Source organism: Dreissena polymorpha, chromosome 3 (assembly GCF_020536995.1).
Source record: "Dreissena polymorpha isolate Duluth1 chromosome 3, UMN_Dpol_1.0, whole genome shotgun sequence".
NCBI lineage: Eukaryota > Metazoa > Mollusca > Bivalvia > Myida > Dreissenidae > Dreissena > Dreissena polymorpha.
The window spans coordinates 9,155,971-9,178,549 of record NC_068357.1 but is presented as its reverse complement, the minus strand read 5'-3'; the positions used below and the strand labels follow the sequence as shown (position 1 = coordinate 9,178,549).

The 22,579-nt window shown below is 36.4% G+C and overlaps 1 protein-coding gene across 5 annotated transcripts in view; it reads right to left on the bottom strand.

The window, feature by feature from the left end:
• The window catches only part of LOC127872882 (arf-GAP with SH3 domain, ANK repeat and PH domain-containing protein 1-like), a 78,130-nt gene that overhangs the window by 38,958 nt on the left and 16,593 nt on the right, over nt 1-22,579 (bottom strand). For all 5 annotated transcript variants that reach the window (XR_008045825.1, XM_052416347.1, XM_052416350.1 and 2 more), the window contains exons 8-16: nt 20,999-21,158; nt 15,574-15,753; nt 15,040-15,139; nt 11,559-11,607; nt 9,725-9,894; nt 8,281-8,414; nt 2,886-2,980; nt 1,844-2,024; nt 644-735 (exon numbers count right to left, since the gene is read on the bottom strand). Coding sequence is in view for 4 of the 5 variants with exons in the window: in XM_052416347.1 (XP_052272307.1) it covers nt 644-735; nt 1,844-2,024; nt 2,886-2,980; nt 8,281-8,414; nt 9,725-9,894; nt 11,559-11,607; nt 15,040-15,139; nt 15,574-15,753; nt 20,999-21,158 (1,161 nt within the window). In the remaining variant the exon portion in view is untranslated. The remainder of the gene's footprint in view (nt 1-643; nt 736-1,843; nt 2,025-2,885; nt 2,981-8,280; nt 8,415-9,724; nt 9,895-11,558; nt 11,608-15,039; nt 15,140-15,573; nt 15,754-20,998; nt 21,159-22,579) is intronic.

Sequence of the window (22,579 nt, the reverse complement as noted above, 5' to 3'; positions counted from 1 at the left end):
ACTGCACAGGCTAATCTGGGACGACACTTAATGCACTGCACAGGCTAATCTGGGACGACACTTAATGCACTGCACAGGCTAATCTGGGACGACACTTTACGCACTGCACAGGCTAATCTGGGACGACACTTAATGCACTGCACAGGCTAATCTGGGACGACACTTAATGCACTGCACAGGCTAATCTGGGACGACACTTAATGCACTGCACAGGCTAATCTGGGACGACACTTAATGCACTGCACAGGCTAATCTGGGACGACACTTAATGCACTGCACAGGCTAATCTGGGACGACACTTTACGCACTGCACAGGCTAATCTGGGACGACACTTAATGCACTGCACAGGCTAATCTGGGACGACACTTTACGCACTGCACAGGCTAATCTGGGACGACACTTAATGCACTGCACAGGCTAATCTGGGACGACACTTAATGCACTGCACAGGCTAATCTGGGACGACACTTAATGCACTGCACAGGCTAATCTGGGACGACACTTAATGCACTGCACAGGCTAATCTGGGACGACACTTTACGCACTGCACAGGCTAATCTGGGACGACACTTTACGCACATGCATACGGCCAAGTTTTCCCAGAGAGCACCCTAAATAGGTTTAAACTAAACTAAGCCTTACAGGCTGGAGTTTTGGATGATGAAATCCACAATTGGCAGCGAGGTACCATCTTCCTGGGCTATGGCAAGATGCAGGGCAGTCTCTTCAACAGGCTGTAAAATTGAAATATAGAGAATATTATGTGAACTTTGGATACAAATCAAGTTTATCATGCGAGGCTTAGAACCATGGTAGCGCGAGGCTTGCCGATTATTTCCTCCCCTTTTCCATTCAAAAATATCAAATATCACATTTTTGAATGGTTTTGTTTTTCCGAAATTGACAAAAATAGATTCTCCTATTTTGGAAAATCAAACCCAAATCTGATCTAAAAATAGCGATAGTATAGAAGTCAAGTTTATACGATCATTGTTATACTATAAATTTTCATCTGGTAATAAGATAAAATAGACATACATGTATTTTGGAGTTTTCTAACTTTTGAAAAACCCATTGGACACTGTAGTACTAAAAAATGAATATCTATTTTTTAATAATCATAACAAATTCAATAAATTTTGGAAAACCCATCAAAGAATTCCTTCTTTTACATCATAACAAAATTAAATTAAGGCAACACAGGGCCAAATAGTAAAACAAACTTACAGATTCAGGTAACACAGGGCAAAATAGTAAAACAATCTTACAGATTCAGGTAACACAGGGCCAAATAGTAAAACAATCTTACAGATTCAGGTAACACAGGACCAAATAGTAAAACAATCTTACAGATTCAGGTAACACAGGACCAAATAGTAAAACAGTCTTACAGATTCAGGTAACACAGGACCAAATAGCAAAACAGCCTTACAGATTCAGGTAACACAGGGCCAAATAGTAAAACAGCCTTACAGATTCAGGTAACACAGAACCAAATAGTAAAACAGTCTTACAGATTCAGGTAACACAGGACCAAATAGTAAAACAGTCTTACAGATTCAGGTAACACAGGACCAAATAGTAAAACAGTCTTACAGATTCAGGTAACACAGGGCCAAATAGTAAAACAGCCTTACAGATTCAGGTAACACAGGACCAAATAGTAAAACAGTCTTACAGATTCAGGTAACACAGGGCCAAATAGTAAAACAATCTTACACATTCAGGTAACACAGGACCAAATAGTAAAACAGCCTTACAGATTCAGGTAACACAGGACCAAATAGTAAAACAGTCTTACAGATTCAGGTAACACAGGGCCAAATAGTAAAACAGCCTTACAGATTCAGGTAACACGGTCATCAAATCTAGGCCCTCTGCTCGCACTTGTAGGATTGCCTGCAGTTCTTTCTGTTGTATCGCCTGTTGGTAGTCACTCTGCAGCTCACGAACGTCACTGCATGTCTTAATGGTGTACTGATGGTCGATGTATTTGGCTTTGATGTAGTCCTCTCTTTGTTTCCTAAATAATATCAAAATAAATTTAACCAGTAGCAAACTTCTAAAATGTAATTGTAACCATCATTGTGCTCCATTGAAAACAAAAAAGTCTAAACTTCATGGATTTACTTTCTTATAAGTTGCTTGACGGTATGTTTTTTATTGCTGCAATTATTGAAAGAGGATGGATCCATCTTTAAATACTTGGTTTGCAAAAATTGATAAGTTGGAAAGGCAAGAAAATTGCTTTGACAGTTGTCAGTTTTATAATGGGACCCAATGGGAATAGGAATTAGTGTAATATAAACTTTCGTAACACCGACCTTGAACAAACAACCCTCAAATACAATGCTCTGCTACGTCTCCATGAAAGCTTAATATCTCTGAAGTCTCATAAAAATTTATCAATGCATTGATATTGATCAATATCTTATTCATCTCCAAATCACCTGTTGTATGTCACTGCCCACTCGCCACTACCGTAAAACGCTGTGTATAACACGCACTTTTTTTACCCCAAAATGTAATTTTAAAAACTTGATGCGCATTATACACCACAACAGCCATGCCAAGAGATTTTTTCCTACCGTACAAAAAAAATTCCCCGATTTTTTGCTCCAAAATTTTTTTTCCCCGATTTTTTTGCTTCAAAAAGTAGATGCGCGTTATACATAAATGCGCGTTATACACAGCGTTTTACGATATATCAAAATTTAATAACCCAGCATTAAAAGTCCAACCAGTCAGAATTTTCTTGTTCACCGAATATGACTTCAATTTTGGAAATCCATGGTAGTAAGTTACTGCCTAATTTCCCACAGTAAGTCTTAAATAACAACAGATTAATAGTACTGTTGATTATTTTGCATTTGTTTGTTCTTACATTTCAGCGCCTGGTTTAAGTTTTTTTTGGTCTTCGCTGGTCAATCTGGCCTCTAAAACTTCATTGAAGTAGTAATTTCCTATAACTCTAGCAAGCTGAAAAGGAAACAAAATGAAGAATAAGTTAACACTGTAGCGAGTTTGAGAGGTTCCAAGGCTAGCTTTCCTATTATGCAATAATTGCCAATAAATATTAACACATGCATAATGTATCCTCCAAGGCCGGAACATCATCAGTGTTCGAACATTGTCCTTCTTTCTAATCCAGCGATTTCATCACCTGATTTTGTGCAGTGACGTCACACACACTACAGTTTGTTGACATACCGTGAAACACAAATGCAAAAATGCATAAAAAACAGGTAATACATGTATTTAAGCCCATTTAACTCTCAGTAAATACCTTTTTTTGGCACATAATTCAAGCTATGGAATGCTTAAAAATAAAATGTTTACGTTTTTTTTGGCCCACATTCGTGTCAACTGGTTTTGTAAGTCATGTGATCAAGTTGATGCAAAAGCTCATGACGTATTTGGGGCCCCACAAGGGGTATTTGTATTGTGTGCATTGCCTTTAACAGCGACACAGTTAATTAAAATCCAATTAAAGCGCTAAGACAGCGTAAATTCATTTCATCATAGAATCTTATTTGAATTCCTTTTTTACTTTTAATAATAGTGCCCTTCAAGAAAATTCCATTCCAAATACAAGACTTATTTGCCAGAAAACGTACTAAAAGCAGAGGTTGAGGTAAAGAGTGACAACGATTGATCTGTAGGGCATACCATACAACTGTAAGGAAGAATAAATCATTTACCCATATGTTTGGGGTTTTTGTTACGTGTTTTTAATGTTAGGTTAAAAGTTGAAAAAATTTGACATTTGAAACCAATAAATACTTAATATTTTATAGTGTGGCCTGAACTATTTGTGTTAAGCTCCTTGAAAAATTTTATTGGCCCATTCAAGTCATGTGACGATGTTTGGACTCTGCAAATGGCGGACATTTTGATTCATATTAGTGTGTTTGGAGACAGATTAAGGACATGTGTGCATGGATTTCGATGAAATATACTTTAGATATACATGCTAAGAAGGGATTTTCGACCTTTTAAGCGTACTTTTGTACAAATTGTCTTTATTTATACAAGAAATTACTTCACCTAATTCTTAGCGTGACGATGTTAGGGCCCGGGAGGATATTTCATGATACAATCTTGTTGAAATCTATAAAGGAGGTAAACAAAAGAGCACACAATCTTTTTCCTATCAAAATATGTTTACAAAGATTGCAAAAATGTCATTGCTATAAAATAATAATAATTAAAATAATTTGTGAGAAAAACATACAACATAAATATTTTTCATTTCAACACAATCTTATTTTAACAGTAATGAAAATAAATTAATTAAAATACTTAAGTCAGCAAGAAATAGTAAATAATTTATTTTTAAAACCTTATTCACTCTATTATTTTGTTGCGGACCCTAATCTTCCATTTTATTTTCTCATTATTCCAGATTGACTTTTCAATCATTTTGCTAATTTGATAATATTCACAAAATAAACTTTAACATATGTGTATAAAGAAGGATATATTACAAAGACATTTGTAAAATTTCTATCATTAAAGAAGAGAAATAAGTTGACAAAAAAAAGTTTGACAGACTTATTTACCCTATTTTATTTAATGCTTTACAATGGTTTATAGAGAAATATCAGTAAATAACAAGGGCTGTTTGTAAAACATGCATGCCCCCCATATGGGCTGTAAGTTGTAGTGGCAGCCTTGTGTGAATACGTTTTTTTGTCACTGTGACCTTGACCTTTGACCTAATGTAAGTTATCATCCGGAAACCATTGTACTATTTCGAGTCACTGTGACCTTGACCTTTGACCTAGTGACCTGAAAATCAATAGGGGTCATCTGCCAGTCATGATCAAGGGGGGAGTGAGAGGGGGGTATAATGTGGGGTGTGGTAATTTATAAGATTAACACAATATTTAATATACAAAATATACAAAAAATCTCATATTCTGATAATATTTTTACTGATCCACTTTATTTTACTCAAAGGATGATGTTTCATTGGACTGATAATTATAGATTTAGGATTACAGACCAGTTGCTTCAGTTATATTGTTCAGAGTTCACCCTGTTGGCCGCGTATGCACTCTTGAGTTATCATCCAAAAACCATTTTACTATTTCAGGTCACCGTGACTATGACCTTTGACCTAGTGACCTCAAAATCAATAGGGGTCATCTGCGAGTCATGATCAATGTACCTATGAAGTTTCATAATCCTAGGCCCAAGTGTTTTTGAGTTATCATCCGGAAACCACCTGGTGAACGGACCGACAGACCGACATACCGACATGAGCAAAGCAATATACCCCCTCTTCTTCGTGGGGGGGCATTAAAACTGATATTTCACTGGTTCAAACAGTGAAAAATAACAGTGAATTTTTTTTATCATTTGTATTGTTTGAACAGCACTATTTTTAGATATCATTGGTTCCTCATGGTGACCCTCCATTATTACCAAAGGCTATAACTCTGCATTGAATGTTTATAAAAAAACTATGGATAAGCTTCCCTGGAACATGCATGTAATAAAATTTCGGGACGCCAAAAGGGGAATTATTTTGTCCGGAATTGCAAAAATACAAAAACAATAATTTGTAAGCATAAAATAACAAGAGCGCCGCATGACGGAGCAATATACGCCCGATTCGTGTGCCATTGGAGATGATACACTGATGATTGATGTATTTGTTTTGGAAATAAGCAAAAATAAAATGCACTTATTGACCCTTTGACCTAGTTTTTGACCCAGCATGACCCATATTCGGACTTGACCTAGATATCAACTAGATGCAACTACTGACCAAGTTTGGTGAAGATCGGATGAATACAATTTGAATTAGAGTCCGGACAAAGTGGCGCCGTTGAAAATGCACTAATTGACCCTATGACCTAGTTTTTGACCCGGCATGACCCATATTCGAACTTGGCCTATATATCAACTAGATGCAACTGCTGACCAAGTTTGGTGAAGATCTGATGAATACAATTTGAAATAGAGTCCGGACAAAGTGGCCCCTTTGAAAATGCACTTATTGACCCTATGACCTAGTTTTTGACCCGGCATGACCCATATTCGAACTTGGCCTAGATATCAACTAGATGCAACTGCTGACCAAGTTTGGTGAAGATCGGATGAATACAATTTGAATTAGAGTCCGGACAAAGTGATGCCTTCCGCCCGCCGCCCGCCGCCCGCCCGCCGCCCGCCCGCCAAGGGGTTTCACATAATACGTCCCGTATTTTATACGGGCGTATAAAAATGTGTTGGATTTGGTGGAATATCGATTTTAATTAACTCGTGATCATAGAAAAATGATATTTTCACCCGTGGCTGCACCACTCGTACAAATATCATTTTTAATGACCACTGTCTTGTGAATAAAAATCTATATTTCACCAAATCCAACAAATATACTATATATTTTAGGTGTTGGAAAAAAAAGAAGCTTTTTTACCTTAATTTTCAAAATTAACTAGAGGAAATTGAAAAATATATGATCTAAAAACAGTTGTCATTACATACCATGATTTTTCTTAGTACTCAAACATTTTGACATTTTACTAAAAAATGTCCACTGCAATTTTAATAAATCATAGCATGGAATGACAACAATGTCAGATCTTTTCATTGTTTTCATCACATGCTTTGAAATTAGCATAGATAACAAGAGATTGCCAAGCAATATGGTCCCCTACCGGTGAAACTCCACCATTGTCAGTAATTTTTTTTATTTGATGCAATAGCAAAAAGAATTCTTGACATAGGAACAAAATGAATTGACGTGCATAATCTCCATATTGCCATCTGTCCATGTTTCAAGTTTCATGAAAAAATATGAAGAACTTTTCAAGTTATCGCAGGATCCAGAAAAGTGTGACTGACTGACAGGCAGAGCGCAAACCATAAGTCCCCTCCAGTTTCACCAGTAGGGGACAATAAATAAATACGTAAACATCATATTTAAACAGGAAAGCCAAATATATCAAGTGACATCACGTGAGGCAAAATAACTTAACAGAACTGTTAAGTCTTACAAAAAAACGTCAATGAGAACACTGATAAAGCATTATAACAAATGTTTAAGCCAATTATATTCATTGGTAATATAACACTGAAACAAGAGGGCAAAAAGGACCTAGGTTGCTCACTTAACACATTAAGATTTAAACTGTAATGTCCAGTTTCACGATGTTTGTGTAGAAACTATGGTTTTTAACTCTGCATAACACAGATGTGATATGGTCTGACACAGTAATAGAACAAATTTAAGTTTAACTATAAACAATTAAACAACTAGTAACTCTTTTGATGGGGCAAGTTTAGTCCAAGGAGCATGATTTGAACAAAATCATGTAAGGATCACCTAACAATGTTGCACACCAAATTTTAAAAAGTTAACCCTTGTGCAGAAAATAAGCTTTTCAAAGTTATCTATTATATAACTCTATATTAATCATGTGGCCCCCTGGGGTATATCAAGTCTAGTTTTGACCCAACGGGTCATGATTTGAACAAACTTAGTTGAGGACCACTGACAGATCTTACACATAAAATATTAAAGCCTTGAATGTTGTGGTTTTAGAGAAGATGATTTTTTAAGTTTTCATCTTTTTAAATTTTGAATTTTTAGCTCTGGTGACCTACATATGCAATAAACCGGAACAATTTGAACAAATTTAAATGAGGTCATGCAATGATCATGTCTTTGCAGTTTCCTGAAAATCTATAAAAAGTTGAAGAGAAGAAGTTGAAACATTCAAGACACCTCACATACTAGCAGACGACTGATATCACGCTACGCTAAAAGCTCCCTATGATCTTTATTTGCTCAGGTGAGCTAAAAAGGCGTAACATGTGAGAAATTAAGTCCACCTTACAGCACTATGTGCTCAGGTGAGCTCAAAAGGTGTAAAATGTGAGAAACTAAGTCCACCTTACAGCACTGTGTGCTCAGGTGAGATAAAAAGCAGTAACATGTGAGGAAGTAAGTCCAGCTGACAGCACTATGTGCTGAAGTGAGCTAAACAGCTGTAACATGTGAGAAATTAAGTCCTGCTTGCAACAATTTGTGCTCAGCTGAGCTTTAAAGGTATTTCATGTGAGAAATTAAGTCCAGCTTACAGCACTTTGAGTTAAGGTGAGCTAAAATATTGTAACATGTGATCAATTAAGTCCAGCTTACAGCACTATGTGCTCAGGTGAGCTTAAAATGTGTAACATGTGAGAAATTAAGCCCAGCTTACAGCACAATGTGCTCAGGTGAGCTAAAATGTTGTAACATGTGAGAAATTGAGCATACATACCAGAAGCTGTGAGGTGCCCAGTTGATCAATCTCCAGACTTTGTGTGCGTGAAATGTGGACGCCAAGGTTTCTATGGATACCACAGCACTCCAGGCATATCAGTACACCCAGGTTGGTGGACATCCACTTAGGATCTGCAATGGTTTGAAAGACTCAATGATAAATGTTGGAATGATTTACGTTATATTAAAGAATAATACATATACAATTACATGTGCAGCACATCTAAAGTTATCTATAAAGGTCAACTACATACAAAGCAATTAGCGGAGTAATACCCTTAGGGAGGGTTAATGAAAAAATTTCTAATAGGACTTTAAAAACTAGAGCTTTGTCACAGACGTGACATATTCCCCCACATGCCGCATTGACACAGACTATTTTGCATGCTGTCTTCACAAAACAATAGAATCTAATTTATAGCTATTTTTAAGAATTATTATGCCATTATCATTTATGGCCATTTTGACCTTTTAACTCTTGATAGTTTCGTATGACACACTGTCCAATGACTGTGACGCAATTAATGTACAGAGTCATTTTAAAATCTAGCAATGAATAACATAGTTATGGCCCGGACAAGCTCATTTATGGCAATTTTTGACTTTTGAACTCCAAGTGTGACCTTTATCTTGGAGATATCAACGTAATTATTTCACATGACACATCATCCAATGATTGTGAACAAATGTACCAAGTAATTTTAAAATGAATGAAATAGTTATGGCCCTGACAAGATCATTTATGGCCATTTTTGACCTTTGAACTCACAGTGTGACTTTGACGTTGCAGATATTGACGTAATTCTTTCGAGCAACACACCGTCCAATGATGGTGAACAAATGTGACAAATGATTTAAATCATTTTAAAATCTCACAATGAACGACATAGTTATGGCCCGGACAAGCTCATTTATTGCCATTTTTGACCTTTGAACTCAAATGGTGACCTTGGAGATATTGACGTAATTCTTTCGCGCGACACACCTTCCATTGATGGTGAACAAATGTGCCTAATGATTTTAAAATCTCACAAAGATTGACATAGTTATGGCAAGGACAAGCTTTTGACCTTTGAACTCCAAGTGTGACCTTGACCTTGGAGAAATCGACGTACTTCTTTCGTACTTCTTTCGCACTACATACCGTCCCATGATGGTGAACAAATGTACCAAGTCATTTTAAATCTAACAATAAATGACAAAGTTGTGGTCCGGAAAAACTTTCAGTTTTAAACGTACTAATTGACCCTGTGACCTAGTTTTTCACCTGGCATGACCAATATTCAAACTTGACCTAGATATCATCTAGATACAACTTCTGACCAAATTTGGTGAAGATCGGACGAAATATTCAGGACAGACAGGCCGACAGACAGACCAACAAAGTGACTATATAGCCCCCATTGCAAATGGTAATGGGGGTGTAAAAACTATATACACACCAAGGGCGCCACAATCGCAGCATCGATCATTGCCGGGAAGCTTCAGTATTCTGTCTATGATTCCTTTGGTCAGCTCTCTAACGTTCTCATTGATCATCATGCCTGAGCCCGAGTCCTGGAAAGCCTTGTTGAGGACTTCTTCTTTGGCATTGCTTAGTACAGATATCCACCTGCAGGGCACATATCATTGCTTAGTACAGATATCCACCTGCAGGACACATATCATTGCTTAGTACAGATATCCACCTGCAGGGTACATATCATGGCATTGCTTAGTACAGATATCCATCTGCAGGGCACATATCATGGCATTGCTTAGTACAGATATCCACCTGTAGGGCACATATCATGGCATTGCTTAGTACAGATATCCACCTGCAGGGCACATATCATTGCTTAGTACAGATATCCACCTGCAGGACACATATCATTGCTTAGTACAGATATCCACCTGCAGGGTACATATCATGGCATTGCTTAGTACAGATATCCACCTGCAGGGCACATATCATTGCTTAGTACAGATATCCACCTGCAGGACACATATCATTGCTTAGTACAGATATCCACCTGCAGGGTACATACCATGGCATTGCTTAGTACAGATATCCATCTGCAGGGCACATATCATGGCATTGCTTAGTACAGATATCCATCTGTAGGGCACATATCATTGCTTAGTACAGATATCCACCTGCAGGACACATATGATTGCTTAGTACAGATATCCACCTGCAGGGTACATATCATGGCATTGCTTAGTACAGATATCCACCTGCAGGGCACATATCATTGCTTAGTACAGATATCCACCTGCAGGACACATATCATTGCTTAGTACAGATATCCACCTGCAGGGTACATATCATGGCATTGCTTAGTACAGATATCCATCTGCAGGGCACATATCATGGCATTGCTTAGTACAGATATCCACCTGTAGGGCACATATCATGGCATTGCTTAGTACAGATATCCACCTGCAGGGCACATATCATTGCTTAGTACAGATATCCACCTGCAGGACACATATCATTGCTTAGTACAGATATCCACCTGCAGGGTACATATCATGGCATTGCTTAGTACAGATATCCACCTGCAGGGCACATATCATGGCATTGCTTAGTACAGATATCCACCTGCAGGGCACATATCATGGCATTGCTTAGTACAGATATCCACCTTCAGGGCACATATCATGGCATTTCATATCTGATCAATAGTATGTGATTATTTCGAAAGTTGTTTTAAAAAAATGTAAGTTGAACAACTGTTGTAATTTTTTGGAAAAAAAATCGCGGTGTTTCGACTAAAATTTGGAAAATTAGAGTTTATGTTTTGCAAACACATGCTTCAAAATTGTTAATACAGTGTCTTTAACCCTTTGAGTGCTGGAACCGGAATTTGAAGACCTTTGCAAACAGTTTGGATCCAGATGAGACGCCACAGAACGTGTCCTCTCATCAGGATCCAAACTGTTTGCTATTCTGAAAGTATTCTTTGAAAAAAAATCGAAGAAAATGCTAATTTTAGAAATTCAGCAGACGACATTTTAGCAGACAACAAATTTCCCAGCATGCAAAGGGTTAATATTATACTTACTACGGATCACTTTATAGAGCTTGATGGCAGATGAACTAAATGTTGAGATGTAAAAAAAAAAGGAAAAAAGAATTTAAAAACTTTAATTTTGTGGGGACCTTTTTTTTGGAATTTTAAGGTCTCATTATACTTTTATTCCATTGGGAAAGGGGCTAGATACCAGCCTCTAATATGAAAGAAGAAAACAACACTGAGTATCATGTTAAAATTAAAAGTAGTCAACACTTACTTTTCCATTTCATGTTCGTCTTCTGCCTGGAAATGATAGGTTCGGTTTCCTGCAAGAAAACAAAACCAACACACGTCTCAATGAACATCATACACATTTACAAACAATTTAAGTTTGAATGCAAAGTTTGAAGAAATATAATGGTTAAGCACCAACCACTGTGATTGGTTTATTTCCATTTTTATAAATGAGAAGGATGAAACACGCAACACTCATTCACCTTGTAGTCATTTATGGTAAATTATGTTTAAATTCTATGAAAAATGACACAAATAAAAGACCGAACCAGCTGTTTCAAGATCATCTGTTTTCTGACCTCTGACACCTAAGTTTGACCTTGACCTCTGAAGTAGGTTTTACACACAAAATGCCCTCTCCTTATGGTGGTTATTAGTGGTGGTTATTTATACACAGCATAACCTAATTTGACCTTTAACCCTTTGCATGCGGGAAATTTGTCGTCTGCTAAAATGTCTTCTGCTGAATTTCTAAAATTAGCATTTTCTTTGATTTTTTTTTCAAAGAATACTATCAGAATAGCAAACAGTTTGGATCCTGATGAAACGCCACGTTCTGTGGCGTCTCATCTGGATCCAAACTGTTTGCAAAGGCCTTCAAAATTTGGTTCCAGCACTGAAAGGGTTAACTCTAACTGCACCTTAACTTTTGAGGAAGGAAGACAAAATTTAAAATGTCACATTGGCTTGCATTTCTGCCAAGATATTTAATAACCCATCAATACATGGCAAAGTTATGGCTTTTTAACCACTACCGGTAAGCGGGACCTTGAACTTCAAAGTACGGAGACGGGTATTACATGTGACACGTCCTTTATGGCTTACATTTGTGGAATGTACAGAAGGGTAATGCAACTGATGTATGCTATCTTCTTTGAAGGCGGGGCGTTAAACAAACTTGGAAAAGAGGCATGACTTTTTGCAATTTTTAATGTAAGATGTTTAAAAAAATTCATGCAAAATTCTGTATCATAAAAACCAATGCATATAAGTTGAAATTGTGTACAGTGCAAAGTGTAGGAAAACTTCTTCGACGAGTCCACAGACAGAGGGAAACACAAAAGACTGTTGTCCTTGGTTACTAAATTATTTTGCATCCCCCTTGTACCATACCTACCATGACTAAAGACCAGATTTCTTATGTAAGTTTACACTTACCATGACTAGAGCTCAGATTGCCTATGTAAGTTTACACTTACCACGACCAGATTTCCTATGAAAGTTTACACTTACCATGACTAGATTTCTTATGTAAGTTTACACTTACCATAACTAGAGACCAGATTGCCTATGATAGTTTACACTTATCATGACCAGAGGCCAGATTTCCGATGCAAGTTTACACTTACCATGACTAGAGATCAGATAACCAATTTAAGTTTACACTAACCATGACTTGAGACTAGATTTCCTAGGCAAGTTTACACTTACCATGACAAGAGACCAGATTGCCAATGCAAGCTTACACTTACCATGACTAGAGACCAGATTGCTTATGTAAGTTTACACTAACCATGACTAGAGACCAGATTTCCTAGGCAAGTTTACACTAACCATGACTAGAGACCAGATTGCCTATGCAAGACACTTACCATGACTAGAGACCAGATTGCCTATGTAAGTTTACACTAACCATGACTAGAGACCAGATTTCCAAGGCAAGTTTACACTTACCATGACTAGAGACCAGATTGCCTATGCAAGTATACACTTACCATGACTAAAGACCAGATTTCCTAGGCAAGTTCACACTTACCATGACTAGAGACCAGATTGCCTATGCAAGTTTACACTAACCATGACTATAGACCAGATTTCCTATGCAAATTTTACACTTACCATCTCTAGAGACCAGATTGCCTATGCAAGTTTACACTTACCATGCAGGGTTCCCGCTGTCGATCGCCATTGGCACCAATGGTGACAAAATAAATATTCTTGCGACTCATTTTCGCAAATGGCGATTTTTTGAAAATCCGCATTTTTTCTGCTTAATATTTCTCTCACATGACATAAAACGCTCTGTTTCCCAGCCGCTTTACGGCAGTCGTAATACAATCAATTTCCGTGATGTAAGCGACACTGCTGAAATCAATGGAGCATGCGACTGTCGCAAAGTGGCATGCAATGGTGATAATTGCGATTATCTGAGGTGTTGTTTCAAGTTATCTTAATTAGTCGGCAGTTTTATTGCTTCAGAGATAAGGCAACATTGAAATATACTGACTTTGTGCTAAATGTGAAGTGGTTGTCACATTGTTCGAAGCCGTTTCAAGACCGTTACGTTGACAACCATGGCAATCAAAAAGGTAAGTATCGATTGTTTTTAGAAAAATCGGTGCAATTATAGAAAATAATTAAACATTTTACATGTATCGGTTCTTTTAAAACATGACATGATATTTTTGTTTTACATGTCAAAATGGCAAGTTCAGAGTGTATAACAACTTTTAGAAAGTGAACGTTAGATTCTGATAATGTTGAGACTCATTCAAAAATGCAAACAGTCCCCCGCTTATATTCACCAGCTAAAAAACAAACACCAAACACAGACAGTTGTTGATCAGAATTTCCTTTCCTTCAATATGATTTCCAACACACAATCTATGCTGTGTGAACTCTTCATATTCAAATTCATTCAAATTCATTCACTACTGGATGTACTGTTTTAAACATGAACATAGTTAAGCACATGAAAATCAATTTGACATATGTTATACACAAATTCTTATTTTATTTGACTGTTAAGCTATGGTCTCTATGTAGTAGGTAATATGCTAGCACACATTTATATCATTTATATACTACACAATAATTGATTATTATTAGTATTATATTAATATTTTATTTCCCTTTTTGTATTTTCAGATTACCAGAAAGCTGCTGAAGCACCCAAAACTGTGGCAACATATTCAGGCTACTAAGAAGGTGTCAATCAACAAGACTTACAACTGATTGAATGTGCCTTTATTAAATGAACACTGTTAAATCTGTTGTTATTATTAATAATACTGTTATTAAATCAATTCCTTTAACATACTGTTCAATGCTCAGTTTTTGTTTGTATTATAATAACATGATCTTAATTGCCCAAATGTAGCCCCAGTGAGGCGACAACTTTTTAAATTTGGCGAAAGTAAGTGGTGACAACTTTTTTAAGTCCAGAGGGAACCCTGCCATGACTAGAGATCAGATTGCCTATGTAAGTTTATACCAACCATGACTAGAGACCAGATTGCCTATGCAAGTTTACACTAACCATGACTAGAGACCAAATTGCCTATGCAAGTTTACACTTACCATGACTAGAGAACAGATTGCCTATGTAAGTTTATTCCAACCATGACTAGAGACCAGATTGCCTATGCAAGCTTACACTTACCATGACTAGAGATCAGATTGCCTATGTAAGTTTATACCAACCATGACTAGAGACCAGATTGCCTTTGCAAGTTTACACTTACCATGACTAGATACCAGATCAAAACACTTCTTTCCTGGATCCTCAGAGACAAGTTTCACTTGACATGTCAGGAGATTCAAACGCACAGGTTCTTTGGATTCCTGAAATGTCATTTGAATAGCAATTAATACAAACAGGTTCTTTAGATCAATAAAATGTCATTAGAATAGCAATTAATACACACAGGTTCTTTTGATTCCTGAAATGTAATTGGAATTTCAATAAATACAAACAGGGTTTTTTTATCAAAAAAAAGTCATTGGGATAGCAATGTATACACACAGATTCTTTGGATTCCTGAAATGTCATTGGAATAGCAATTTATACAAACAGGTTCTTTGGATCAATAAAATGTCATTAGGATAGCAATGTATACACACAGGTTCTTTGGGTTCCTGAAATGTCATTGGAGTAGCAATTTGTACACACTGGTTCTTTGGATCAATGAAATGTCATTGGAATAGCCACTTATACATACAGGTTCTTTGGATTCATAAAATGCCATGGGAATAGCAATGTATATCATATTACTTACATCAGAATGGCTGATCAGCATGATCCCATCCTTGATTTTACACTTGCGTTTCTGCCACATCTTCTTCAGCATGCCTTCACTCTTCTTCAGCAGGTAGCCTTCCTTGATGGAGCCGTGGTTCTTGTTTCCCTGCAGCTGATGAAGCCGGTAACCAGACGTGACTGCACCGGTAGAGCTGGGCTAAAATGCAGGAAAAATTGTGAACAAAAAAACATGGCAGCTGGTAACCCAACGAGACCGGACCAGTAAAAGCTGGCCTGAAATACAGCCAATATTGTGATCAAGAAACGTGTGAAGGTGTGTGTGTGTATGTTTAAAAGTTTATGATGTCCTTCCACCCCTTAGGCTGCATTATGTGAGGAACCGGAGTGTCTCCCACTCCAACAGATTTACGATTTTTTGTGGATTGTTTTGGGGTGGGGGCGAGCTGGAGTACCAGGACGAAACCCAAATGTATCCTGTTTGATGACTACCAACCAAACTCACATACTTCTAGGTACGGGGATCAGTAGGGTTTTTCCGTAAAAAATCGAGTCCGACGGTATTAAGCCACCATTCCAAATGGTAAAAATTATATATTTTTCCCAAATGGGACCTAAATATTCCAAATTGAAGGTTTCCCCAAAACAGCAATTTGTTTTTATCTCGACTCAAGATTTTGTAAAGCTCCCATCAATCTATAAAAGTTCAACCTTAGTTAATTTAACCCTTTGCATGCTGGGAATTCTGTCAACTGCTAAAATGTTGTCTGCTGAATTTCTAAAATTAGCATTTTCTTCGAATTTTTTTTCAAAGAATACTATCAGAATAGCAAACAGTTTGGATCCAGATGAGACGCCACGTTCTGTGGCGTCTCATCTGGATCCAAACTGTTTGCAAAGGCCTTCAAAATTCGGTTCCAGCACTGAAAGAGTTAAATAAACGCTTATCCTCAATTTGAAGCATTTTTAGCAAAACAACAATAACACTAATTTTCCAATTAATAGTCAAAATGCCACAAATTTCTCAATCCAAAGGGACCAGAATGGTGAAAAAAAAACACTGGGGATTGAACGAAGGTTGCAAGGTGAGAAGTGTCTTTACTAACCACTGAGCTTATCAGAGGGCAGTGAACCAGAAACATGGCAATGCCATGACAACAGGCTTTCAACATTTTACTTAATAATTGATTCACTTTACACAATGGGGCAATCCTAAGTAAGTTTTGTGAACAATATTTCATGGCAATACCTGTATCTGAACTAACATTAGTAAGGGAAAAGCATTTGTCATTTTTCAGTAACAGTGCCCATGCCCTTGAAATAGCTAGCCCCAAATGCAATCGGCAACACAATCAATGCGAGCTTGCTATATCCTAAGTTTTATCAAGATTAACCCTTTGCATGCTGGGAAATTTGTCATCTGCTAAAAGGTCGTCTGCTGAATTTCTAAAATTAGCATTTTCTTTGATTTTTTTCAAAGAATTCTATGAGAACAGCAAACAGTTTGGATCCTGATGAGACGCCACATTCGGTGGTGTCTCATCTGTATCAAAACTGTTTGCAAAGGACTTCAAAATTCGGTTCCAGCACTGAAAGAGTTAAACAATACAAATTTAAGTCATGCGTTGGAAACCACTCATTTGACACCATTAAAAACCTGTTTAATACATATACATGTAAACATAATTTAGGGTAACCCCTCAAACCACAAACAGCCCTAAGATAGCAGCGATTTTTTATCCATCTTAATAAAGTACCAGAAAACTTTCCCAATTAGGAAAACAAACAAATTCCCCGATTGCTGCCAAAAGAATTGAATCTTCAATTGGAGGTTAAAAAGAAGTAGAATTGTAACAGCAAGGGCAAAACGATGTTAAATAAATATTGGCACTTTCAAGTGGCATATGTCACAGTAGTGACATTCAAAGAGTGATCTGAAGTCACAATAAATTTGGTCAAAATGGTTAACGTCAAATTGATTTGTTGTATTGAAATAGACACTGGTTCTTTGCAGTTTCGATCTTAATATACAGTTTTATTGACTTGAAACTTATTTTATTTCCCAAAAAATTAATACGGCATCCACTTAAATACAAATCTATACCTTAAAAGCATACATACATAATTATGGGGAAATGGGTTAAACAAAAATTTCTGCAAAATTATACAAAGTCTTTCCCTTGATTTTTTCTTCAAAGCAAAACATTAATATATTTGTGTAAATGAAACCCTACCCAAGAAGTACGCAAAAGCAAAAATATGTTTTAAAGGAAAGGATATCATTTTAAAACCAGCAAATATAAAAATGTTGTTAACAATTCCAGATTAATACATGAAAAATTGTGTTACATTTTTATTTTTAACTCTTATTAAATAGTTAGATCTATAAAATCTCTAATTTGTGAATTTGTTTATATTACTTTGTATATCAAATGTACCGGGTATTTTTTTTTAATTAACTACAAGGTACATAATAGTTCTATACAAAGCAAAAAAATAAAATAGGGTTTGAACACTTTCAAGACAACATTAATTGTTTGGTCTGCTTTTGTGAAGATGAAATTCAAGTTTAATGAATAATAAAGAAGAAACTTGAATCTTTAACTCTACAACATCCACAAAATGACTTGAATAAATCATCAGGACACACACATACTTCAACCCTTTGCATGCTGGGAAATGTGTCGTCTGCTAAAATGTCGTCTACTGAATTTCTAAAATTAGCATTTTCTTCGATTTTTTTTCAAAGAATATTATCAGAATAGCAAACAGTTTGGATCCTGATGAGACGCCACGTTCTGTGGCGTCTCATCTGGATCCAAACTGTTTGCAAAGGCCTTCAAAATTCGGTTCCCGCACTGAAAGGGTTAATAAGGTTAATTACAATAAAAGTACATATTTGTCCGTGTGAAAGTGTTTACTAATAGCAGAATAAATCGACACTCAAAAACATTAGAATTCTTTTTGAAACTTGAAATATTATAAAAAATCATCATTAGATTAAGATTTGTTAAACAAATGTATTAAATTATTTGGCCCAAAATGAAATAAGTTTGTTAGGTACTATAAACATAGTTACACGTTAATCCTTAATCGACTATCCCTTCCCTCTGGCCTAGAGTGAATACACAATTAAAATAATAATAATAATAATCTACAACAAGAATAACAACAAAATGAGTACAACACCATTACTGTAAGATATTTAACCAAATTGAGCAGGTTACAACACATCTAAAAATAGAAATACAAAAATTACCCATAATCCTCCAGACCATCGAAAGGTTGCTTGCTAACAGAAAATGTACACAACTTTAATCACAATATGTTATGAAACAATATTTTCCATAAAAATAAGTACAAACAAATACCCCGTTGTATATTGTCACAATATTGTATTATTGTATGCTTTACAGAAAAAGCAGTGATTTTATATTGGTCATAACATTCACTGTTTCCAACAATGAATGATAACAGGTAAAATAACCAATAACTAATATTACATGGTAAACTCTTTGGCTTACCCAGTTTTGACCCAAGCGCCATGACTTAAATAAGCTCAGTGGCGAACAGCTTTCTAATGTTGCATACCAATTATCATAACTTTTAGACTTGTGGTTTCAGGTGAGATTTTTTAAGTTACTTTCAAAAGTATCCATTATTGGGCAAAAATCCCCTAAGCAACTGCAACACCCCTTAGGTTCTTCTGCTTTTATCTTAAGTTACGGTTACTCACTTAAAAAATGACGCGGTTATGAAGAACATCTATAACAGGGAGGCAACAACAATGTTTATTTGTTGACAGACTCAATGCTTTGAACATGACCGAAAGCATATTTAATTGTTCTTAATTGTGTAGTTACGCTTAATATTAGACTAGAGTTGACACTGTCATCTATGGGAATATCAGTTGTCAAAGGGTAAGCACACAATTAGGGTGAAAGGTCAATTTTCACAGCCATCCTATGGGCTGGATGGATTGTTGGCAATAAGAAACCAATATTCCGCAATTCATAAACTGAATATTTTTAAGGCACAAGAGCCAGTAGATTAGCTTACCTTATCTTTGAAAAAATGAACTAAAAATGGAACTTTATTTTATCTTCAGGAATTAAGCAGGAGTAATCGCACAACCCTTTAAAAAAAAAATGAAGTTTACGTAGTAAACGCAGTTTTTGCAAAATTAGAAATCCCATTCTACTTTAGCTTTAGTATTTACATTCCGCACTTCCGGTATTTTCTTAATCATGTGATCAAAGCAGCATCCTGAATCAGAAAAGTTGAACCCGCACCGCATCAGCAGCTAATTAATATCCATGCGTCTTCTGTTTACAAACAAAGATCACTGATCAATTGACAACATTATCCACCATCCGTGCCCGCCTCCCACCTTGAAGAGCAATGCCTTCTGGTTAAGGACTCTGCCAGTATGCCTTGTTTGTGGGGGATTGGGCTCATAAGCCAATACCAAGAAAGAAGAGGGCATACTGGCTTGAATCATACCAGACTTACTTCTTTAATACTTGTATCGTGTTTTTCTAGTCTTTACCTAGTCATTGTTTAAGTCTGATGTTCTTAGCCAGTTATGCCAAAAATAAAATCATAAACCAAGGCATGAAAGCCTTGTCTGATTTTAATTGAGTATAAACTTGCACTCTGTTCAGGTTTAATGCTGTTTGCTGCTGTTCAGGTTTAATGCTGTTTGCTGCTGTTCAGGTTTAATGCTGTTTGCTGCTTATCAGCATCTTAGGATTGGAAATGAAGACTTTAAAACTTAAATCTAGTAAGAAAGGTTTTGAATTTCATCTGATATTCTAAGGGACCACAATGATGTCAAAGTGCCTAACTGAGAGGTAACGGGTTTAGTTCAAATCTATTTAATTTAGCTCGATTGCATTTGAACTACTTACTACTTATTTAAAACCTCCTTGAGTCTGTTTCCTGGGACAAGAACCAGTACTTGGTGTCAATGAGATCTAAATAATGCTCCCACAGTTGGGATCAAACCTGTGGCCTCCCTGTCGCTAGGCGGAGAGCATATCCACTATGTGATGGCGACCTTGGTAACAGGTCAGCGCCCTCACACTACTTTGGGGGAAGGAGTCCGCAGCCCGTAGAAGGGGGAATTTTCACTGCGTTTCCCTTTTTGGGGGATTTTTTACTTACTCTCTCATTATTACGTTTGTACATGTTTGCACTATATTCATTGCATTTTTCATAATTTAGCATGTTTGCAAAGATTAAATTGAAATAGAATTGAGATATAATAATCATGAGACAAATCTTTATATTAACAAAAAAAAAATATTTTTTTTTTTAGGGGGAATTTTTCCCCCAAACAGGGGAAAAAAGTATGCTTTTCAGGTGGGGGACTGCCGCTGAAATTCGGCGGCAGATTTAATAGATTGAGGGCCCTGCAGGTTATCCACCCTAGAGCCTCTTACCTCCTTATACCCCGCCATGGAGTTCTTCAGCTTAGTCTGCAGCTCCTGGAGTCTGCCTTTCTCCTGACTCTGAGTTAGTTTGATTTCTTTCAGTTGCAGGCCCAGATCTTCAATGAACGCCTGGTGTTTCTCTATCTCAGATTGTCCCTTGTTGAAAAACCTGAAAAAATGTGGTTTCATTTATAAACCCTGATAATAAAAAGTTGAAAACCCAGAAAAATCTTGTTTCGCATACAAACAATGATCATTAAATGTTGAAAACCCTTGAGTCTTGTAAAAAACAACAACAGAAAAACACTGTTAAACAGTTGTTATAAAAACTTTGAAAAAACGGTTTTACTTATAAACAGTTAAGGAAAAATTGAAACAATAAAAATGGAAATGCACTGATAAACCACTGTTGAACACCCTTCAGTGTATGTTTTTTTTTACATGCACAGTGAAAATGGAGATGATCAACGGTTGTCAAAACAAAAATGAGTGTAAAATAGTGAATGAAAAACCTGAAAGAGGTAAAACTGACAGACACGGACAAAACAGAAGAAGACTGAAACCACAAGATACACCAATTAAAAGTGAACTAGAAATGTGTCAAAGACGATGATGCCCCAACAACAAATGTTTGAACACAGGAAATTCCACTTATAAGACTATATAATCAACAGAGAACAAAACAACAGACCACCAAAATGCAGCTAAATTTTATTCCCAGCCAAAACCATCTATACAATTAGTTCATTAAGGGGTGAAAGTTTTTAGCGAAATCAGCAAAGCATTTAAAGAGAACTTAAAATGTGTGACTCTATATTCTTCAGTGGAAAACAGATGAAGGACAATAATTCTGCACAAAAGTTTTCAGGTCAACGTGAATAACAATCAAAATTTATATTACAATCTTCCAGGACTGTTAAAGGGGCCTTTTCACAGATTTTGGCATTTTTTAGTTTTTTCATTAAATGCTTTATTTCGATAAATGTAAACATTGGATCGTAAAAGCTCCAGTAAAAAATCAAGAATAAAATTAAAAAAAGGAAAAGAATATTGCCCGGACCAGGTTTCGAACCAGTGACCCCTGGAGTCCTGCCAGAGTCCTGAAGTAAAAACGCTTTAGCCTACTGAGCTATTCCGCCGAGTACATATACGTGAAGTATTTTATACCTTATATAAGCAATCTTCGTAGTTTCACAAAATTTAACGACAAAAACAGAACTCTCCAAATTATTCAATCGTTTCGCGTTGCAACGCTTTATAATTTTTAGGTTTTAAAATCGTCAAAAGATGCATATAATGGCTATATTAGACCATGGTAAATGTTCAGTATTACTGTTTCCTCACAAATATCATAACTAAAACGAAAATTTGCGAATCTGAAACAACTTTTTTCAATTTTGTCAATTTACCAAAGCGTGAAAAGATCCCTTTAAAAGTTGCAGACAAGAAACACAAAATTCATGACATTGCATCTTAAAATCCTTGACTTTTCGCCAGGTAGCATGTACGTTTGACCTAAGAAATCAGGGATTGTATTCTGCTAAGAGAATGGCCGTTTATCACAAAATTGACTAGGTTGGATGTGGGCCA